Source organism: Limulus polyphemus, unplaced genomic scaffold (assembly GCF_000517525.1).
Source record: "Limulus polyphemus unplaced genomic scaffold, Limulus_polyphemus-2.1.2 Scaffold4999, whole genome shotgun sequence".
Lineage (NCBI taxonomy): Eukaryota > Metazoa > Arthropoda > Merostomata > Xiphosura > Limulidae > Limulus > Limulus polyphemus.
This window is the reverse complement of record NW_013670609.1, coordinates 43,422-52,000: the sequence shown is the minus strand read 5'-3', so window position 1 is coordinate 52,000 and position 8,579 is coordinate 43,422. Positions and strand designations below refer to the sequence as shown.

At 35.0% G+C, this 8,579-nt stretch overlaps 1 protein-coding gene across 1 annotated transcript; it reads left to right on the top strand.

Annotated features, from left to right (window-relative positions):
* The first annotated feature begins 3,395 nt into the window (after positions 1-3,395).
* LOC106471977 (chaoptin-like) lies at positions 3,396-7,943 on the top strand. The gene is made up of 2 exons (XM_013932605.1): positions 3,396-3,908; positions 4,446-7,943. Exons 1-2 carry the CDS (start codon positions 3,396-3,398, stop codon positions 7,941-7,943), a joined length of 4,011 nt encoding a protein of 1,336 aa, XP_013788059.1.
* The last annotated feature ends 636 nt before the right edge of the window (positions 7,944-8,579 follow it).

Below are 8,579 nucleotides of genomic sequence, written 5' to 3'. Positions count from 1 at the left end.
GATATGACTAACTGAAGTCTAACAATAGGGGATACAATACACCGGCGTTTGGACGTATGTTTGTTTTAAAACTAATAACGAGCATGCACAACATCGTGTCGTTTTACCGCTTGTATTTTGAGGTTAAGAAGGAATAATTAGCGATTTTTATCTGACTGTTTTATTTGTAAAAACAATAACCATTAAATATCTTAAATTAAGACGTTTATCTAAACGTAATGCTTAATCTCGGCTTTGATATTATAGAAAGAAAATGCTATTATATAAAATAAAAATTAATTGCTGTACCATTGGATTGGATGAGTTCAAACAATTAATAAATAGTTGCTGAAAGTAATTTTCATGGTTACATACAAAGTAAAGAAATTGTTTTTTGAATACAAACGGGTGGAAAGCAAGGAAGAAAGGCATTCTCTGGTGTTTTGACGAAGAAATTAAGCATACGGAAAAATAATCGGTTTCAACTTTAACCTTTAAAATGTCGAAAAATACAAAAACTCCGAATTTATCGATACACTTCTAATAAAAAAACATGAGAAGCGATCTTTTCAGTCAAGGATTAATTTATTAAGTGATACACGCCAGTAACATTTAAATTGTTCGATATTTAACTTGAATGCTAACACGGGAGTTTTAAGTGACATACTATTGTTGAAAGCCATTTCGAGCTACTTCTAGGCATGGCCTATTTTCTCATAAATATCTTCTTGTGACAGTTCTGAACAGTCAATAATTTGTGTTTTAGAAGTTATGGCTTTCGTTTTCAGTGTCATATGACGTTTGTATTATTAAGGAAAAACTGATGGAACAATGCGATCTTGACTACCCAAGATTACAAACCAATGTATTATTCAGCGGTATTAGTATGCACGTGTACAATCTATTAATTAGACGTAACTCTGTAATAGTGATCTTATGGTTGTTGTCTCAATACGTTGTCATTCGCTGCAGGTCAGCGTCAATAGTTAACGATAGCTTTATCTTAGCGTAGCAGCAATAAAAATAATCAGATCTAACGGTTAATGGTAAGATCTAAGTGTCATACTTAATGAATTTACATCGCAACTGCATTGTGAACAACATAACAGTGCTCACTACAAAATAAAAAATCAGCCTGACTCTTTAAAATTGTACGCCAACAAAAATGAATTAATTTGGAAAGTTAACATCCACAATCAAAATGCCACTATTTAAGTTATTATATATATAAAACAAGATGAACGTGTTGAAATTGTTGACTAGCTCACTTTAAAGTAATCATAACACGTATTAGGAGTTAACTGTTAAACCGTATTTATTGAATAGCCCAATTACTTGTCGTTTGTTCACAAGGGAGCAATACAAGCAAGAAAATTAAAAGGCCTACTCAGCCTTGTAAAAAAATGGCTTGTTTATACTATTGGTTAGGTTCAGGTAAACAGGGATTTTTTTCTTTGTCTTATTGAATATCTCGCAATATACCCGGGGACTATCTGCACTAGTCATCCCTAATTTAGAACTGCGAGACCAGGGAAAAGACGGCTAGTAAACACCACCCACGGTTAACGTTTGGACTCTTCTGATCGAATACTGGGATTGGGGTCACATTAAAATTTTCATACGAACCAGCGACCCACAGATCGCTAGTTGCACGCTCTAACCACTAGGTCTTTGTAAATTATGAAACGTAGACATAATCGGCATTTCGTATATAATGTCTATAGATTTGTATCCTTCCCCATCTAGAAACATCGGGTTGGAAGTTTGAAGTTCTTAAGGCTTAGAATAATCCAAAAATCGCTTATTGGTTTAATCAACATTTTAAAGATTGTAAAAAATGCCTATTTCTCACGTCAACGTCGTCTTTTAGGAGAAGAAATGAAGTTGAAATTCATACAGAAGAAACAGTCTAGCACTCAACACGAATCAGTGAAGAAAGAACTAAGAAATAACGTATCATGGATCGACTACAACCACCTGCTTAACCTGATTAACAATGTTCATAATTCTTTTATCCTCAGTCACATGATGATTAACTTGACAATGTTACAAGACAGTACGATAGACAGTTACATTGTTTTCAGTCAATATTGTTAGAATTATAGTTATCGGCGTTACTTATTCGCACATGACTGATATTAAAACAGAAGTTTTCTCCTGCAACAACCTACAGATGTTAAGTTTAGTTTTAATTTTGCGCAAAGCTACACAAAGCTAACCGCCCATAATTTACTAGCGATATACTAGAGGGAAGGCAGCTAATCAACACCACTCACCGCCAACTCTTGGGCTGCTCTTTTACCAACGAATAGTGCAATTGATCGTCACATTATAACGCCCCTACGGCTGAAAGAGCGAGCATGTTTGGTGACAGGGATTCGAACCCGTGACCCTCAGGTTGCGAGTCGAGCGCCTTAACCACCTGGCATAGACGTTAAGATCCATGGTTGAAGTTGCAGTAGCGAAACCGTGTGGGCCTGAATAGAATTAATATTAAGATATTTGAAACCTGATTGTGGTGTTTAATTAAACTTTCTCCATGCGATTTGACTTTAAAACTTAAGCAATTAGAGATTTATATTTGTAATTAACATGATTTTTTTCTTAATATCCAAGCGAAAGATTCTTTCCAAACCTGAATTTTAATATATTTGTCACTTGTATCATTATTTTTTATTTTTTGTTCTTCAGATTTTCATGAAGGAATATTAATATCGATTGGAGTTTTCAAACTTGAAACATTTATACCAACAGTGTAAGAACGCTGTTAATAGTCTTTTCTTCGTGTTTAACTCAGATATTTCGTGAAGTATTTTATATAATTTTCCAAGTTTGAAGAATGCATTTTAACGTGTTATTTTTTTAGATAATTCGTTGCAAGACTTGGAAAGTCAATGTTTAAATTATTTCTCTATTTTATTAAACGTATGGTAAAGAAAGTAATAGCATTAACATCATATTTGATGACGTTTTTTATTAGCTATTCATAACTACTTTAAAAATCTATTTGTATCCCTGCCCCTAACCACTCATTTTCGCCCCCAGTGGCACAGCGGTATGTTTGCGGAATTACAACGCTAGAAACCGGGTTTCGATACCCGCGGAGGGCAGAGCATAGATAGCCCATTTTTCAGCTTTGTGCTTAATTACAAACAAATACTAAATACTCAGTTTCTTCCTGAAATAATTCATTGAGAAATAATCAACATATATATTTGTATTGTTTTTCAAATTTCTCAAAACTTTACAAGATGCTGCTCAAAAATTTCTAATAACAATTTTAACACACACTTTAAAGAATATTGTAACAGATAATTTGTGAAGTGATAACTATTTGACGTCCTTATTCATTGATCAAAATGTTTATGCGAAAAAATTTCTCGTAATTGTACTGTTTTCTATGGCAGGCTAAAATCATGAAGATGTTTGGAATTTTGATGGTGCTGTTCGCTACCAGTGTGGTTGAGGGTCAAGAGACACTCCACTGTGAGGATATGATCAGAAATGCTCGCCTCCCCTGTATCTGCACTATAGATTTAGAAAATGGAACTTCCATCAACTGTGATGAGGTATTCTTTTTTGGGGATTTTCCGATTCTTCCATATCGTCATCGTATTCACAGTTTTAGTCAGCGCCACGCTGGGCTACAGAATCTAGAGGCTCAGCTCTTCACCGCTAGTGATGTTCCTCTCAAGGTAGTTGATTTCTCCCACAATCTTCTTCGGCGACTCACAGAGAGAGTGTTTGATGGAATTGAAAATACAGTGGAAGAAATATATTTGAGTCATAATCTCTTTGGAGATCAGCTTAACCCAATCTTTTCTACAAATGAACTTCAAGGACTGCCACAACTTCGTGTTCTCGACTTATCGGCGAACCACCTACGTGATTTGAACAGTGATATTTTCAGAGGATTGGACAAATTGGAGGTATAAGAAAAATTTAAAAATTACACATGACTTCTCGTGTGTTATTTATCAGAGTACTCAATAAACACAAATAGTTAATTGGTATTGGTTTGTTTGTTTTTTTATAATGTTTGCAGTACACGCTTCATTGTTGAGCTTGAATAAAATATCTTTTGCTGGTTTCTGTGATCGGAAGTTTAGATTCATTGGCTAGATGTTATTTCCATGTGTAATTTCGTACATAAATATTATATATTACCGAATATGTATCCCCTGTGCATTTCGTACAAAATAATAGTTTATTATCAACTTGTGGTATGACTAATGTCATCTATAATATTAATTGTAATTTCTCCAAGATCATGTACTTTCTTAATCTATTTTACAAGGATTGATTGACGTTGAAGATTCTTGAACTGTATATATAAGTTTTATTTATGTCTGCACAGAAAACAACAACGACAGGGCAGTACAGTATATAACTTTTAATATAATGAAATAAGTCCAAAAGAATGTCTAAAATAGATATCTACATACGACTTTATTTTGTTTTTACAGGAGCTTAACCTCGGACAAAATGAGCTCTTCACAATTCCAGCATCTAGTCTTCAAGGCCTTCTTGCTCTGAAAACAATATTTCTTCAAGAAAATGGAATAAAACAACTACCACAAAGATCTTTTCCAAACCTGCCAACAATGAAGCTGTTGAATCTTACAGGAAATGATATCAGTTATATACAGGATGGAGCCTTTGTCACACTGTCTGGTCTAGAAACTCTTCTTCTTAGTAGTAACAGGTTGGATTCCTTACCCTCAGAAGCATTTGTGAGGCTTGATAAACTCCATACATTAGATCTTTCCGATAACTACTTTACCCTTGTTCCTCTAAGATCTTTGATGAAACTCGTAAGGCTAAAAAAACTTATTCTACATTCCAATAACATTCATTCCTTAGAAGGGACCCCTCTCGCTGAAATGGCTACTTTGGAGTTTTTGGATTTACGTCGAAATGGAATTATCGGAATTTCAGCAAACACATTTGTCGGATTACCAAACATGAAAGATTTATTATTAGACATCAACATAGTAAGGAGATTAGATGAAAGCATCTTCAGTGGGCTAGAAAAGTTAGAAAGACTTTCTTTAAACGATAACCAAATCCTTGCATATCCAGCTACAACCATAAGTAGTCTGAAATATCTAAAGAAATTTAATCTTGATTATAACAGAATAGCTGTTTTATCACCAAATATACTTAGAACTTCAGCTAAACTAGAAGAACTTTCTCTTGCTTTTAACCTTATTAAGGAAATTCCTGATAATCTTTTTGAAAACTTTGAAGCTCTTCGCCTACTAAACGTACACGGTAACAAGATAGAAGTGTTTAATAACAATAAAATAGTTGGTATTCAGCAAAGTTTATGGGTTCTTGACCTCGGATACAACGACATAAACCAGTTTCCAAAGTTGAATCTACCAAAACTTTTCATTTTAAGTATGGCCAGAAATAAATTATCAGCACTAGTGCCAGATGCTTTTGAAATGCTTCAAGATCTTAGATATCTTAACCTTAGCCGAAATCAAATAGCTAAAATACCAAAAACTGCTTTTCAAAAACTTTTATATCTTGAAAATCTGGACTTGCATGAGAACTTACTAACGGAAATTTCTCTAGATGTTTTTAAGAATCTGTCGTTGAAAGTGCTTGATCTTAGCAGAAACCAACTGCGAGAACTGCAGCAAAAATCCTTCCAAAAATTATTAAAACTCGAGAGGTTAGATCTCAGCATGAACAGACTGGCCCTCGTCCAAAATGGAGCTTTTGACGAACTAGATAATCTTAAGTTCTTAAATCTCAGGCAAAATATTCTGAGCTCTTTTAAAGGGGATGTTTTTACAACAAGAACAGGGTTAGAAACATTGGATCTCAGTCACAACCATATCACATATCTGTATCCCAACTCCTTCACCATCCATTACAAACTCAAGAATGTAGATCTAAGTTTTAACAGACTGACATTCTTCCCAAGTGAAATTCTAAAAGCTGTCCAAACCTTAGCCCATATTAGTCTCCAGGGAAATAATCTCCAGTCTCTGGATAATGCAGATTTTGCCAATATGCCAAACTTGAAACTTCTGGAGCTCCAGAATAATGCAATAAGTGATATTCAAGACAATACTTTCCAGAACTCAACTCAATTGCACAGGATTTACTTACAAAACAATCAAATTTCTTCTCTACCAGAACTTGCCTTTCGAGGTATAAGTCATCTAAACCTGGATCTCAGCAATAACAGTCTAAGTAAATTATCTCCAGAGATTTTTAATAGAATGAATGTCTTTTCATTGGAAAGTATTAATTTGGCAAGAAATAAATTTACAGAATTTCCAAACCTTGGTCTAAAACGACAGTATTCTTTTCTTGAGAAATTAGATTTATCTCATAACAAAATTAGCAACCTTCCCTCAAATGATGATGTGTTAGTAAACGTAAAGAACATAGACCTCTCACATAACCCTTTAACAGCAGATGCACATAGAGTACTTCTAGGAGAACCAAAAAGCATGAGAGAGCTCAACATAGCCTACACAAAGCTTGAAACTCTTCCAGAATTAGAAAGTCCTTTTTTAAGAACCCTAAATCTCTCAGGAAACATAATAAAAAGGATTGATGGTAATGTCTTTCAGAAGACAAACCTGTTGCAATGTTTAGATTTATCAAAAAATCAGATTCCAAACTTGAGTATAAGCCTTGCGACTGTTTGGTCCAAAATTACAGGTTTAGAAAAACTTGATATCTCAAACAATCCGATACTCTACATTGTTAAAGGAGACTTTGATCCTTTAACAAGTCTTAAATACCTCATGATCAATGATTTACATGAGCTCACTCTTTTCGAATGTGAAAGTTTAAAAAAACTTACTCTTCTGAAAGTTGTACGATTTTACGGATACCCATCGTTACTAAATCTAGCTATTAATGATTGCTTAAAGTATGCAGTTGGGCTTCAAAGTGTTTCAGTAGATATTACTGAGCCTCAACTTCAATCACAGCTACAACTAGTTTACAGCCCCAGGCTACGCGAGGTGGATGTTCGGGGTAGGAAACTGAGAAGTATATCTTCAAGTGCTTTTGCTGGCATTCGGAGTCCTAAAATTGATATTAAACTTCGAGAAACCACCATAAACGATATTTCAACTGCTATATTTCTACCTCTTCCAATATCCACTGATATTGCACTTGATGTGAAAAACAACAAAATTAGTAGCCTTAGTCCACAATTTCTGGGAACACTGGACAACAAACAAAGGGATATATCATTGGTAGGTCTAAATTTTAATCCAATCATATGTGACTGTAATGCTCTACCTCTCTGGCGATGGATTCAAAAGAAAATCGGTTCTATGGAGAAAAGGTTTTATGAACTCACTAAATTGGAGTGTTTTGGTCCTCCTCATCTAGCAAAACAAATGTTACAAGATCTTCAGGCTAATAGCTTTGTTTGTGGAGAGCAACCAATCACAATCCAAACGTCAACGATTACAGCCTCTTCCCCAACTACTCAGGCAACTATCCAGCATCGTGAAAATGACATCATCTTTGAACCTCGGCGCACAACCTCACGGCCTACACGTAAATCACCTTCTGCTAGTGGAAGCAGAAGTGCTCTTACTAAAGTGGACACTATGATCATTGCTATTGTGGCAGGAGTAGTAGCTTTTGTCTGTATATTGATCATAATCATCTGTGTGATTCGGTTACGTCGAGCAAGACCTCATTATACTGCAGGACCTCTTGCGGGACCTTTAGCACTACGGGCACAAGGCAAGTGCACCTGTCTCAAACCACCAACTAACTTATGTAACTGTTATGCTCCATATCCTATTCCACTCTCGTACATTCCTACAGGCCTTCCTCATGCGCTTCCAATGCGACCGAGGATTTTGTCTTTGCCTGCTCCCCCAATGTCTGGAAGTACCCTTGGCAGAGCAGTTCCTCTTAAAAGTCCACCTTACTATGTTACCTATCCAGAAAGTGATAATGAAAATAGGTAATGAATCAACTGGTGCTTTAATATTTAATAGCTAAGAGAAATATTTTCATTCGCAGATCCCTTTTGTATGAAAATTTATTAGTGTGACACAGCAGGATGTGACACTGTTGCAGGTGGATCTGTTATAGCATCGGCGAGTCCTTCTATTTTATAAAAGGAATAGCAGTTAAACCATTGAATGAATTTTAAAGAACAGGGAGAGTGTATGTTGTATAGTATCATATAGTACCAAAAAGTCAAATGGGTCCAACCTAATCTGAGAAAGAAACCTAAGCAAAGTAAGAAAGCAGAATATCTAGAAAACAAAGTGACTATACACGTATGACCACATTAAGTTCTGAGCTCAAGCTCAATAGCTTCCTAAGCTGTCATAACAACCAAAGTCAAATGTTGTTACGAGTTCGAAGAGACCACGCCCTTGACTTTGAATTTTGTTTACTTGTGAAACATGTTTTGCCTGTCCTATCATGAACATCATTATGCTTTATCAAAAATTGTAACGTTTTATTGATAACAAAGGCAAACTAATCATGTGTGTCTCCAATTGTAATGAAAAATATTTCAAATTAATAACATTTTAAATCAAATATCTTTTACTTACAAATGCAATAAATTCAAAAATAGCTGAAAACATGAA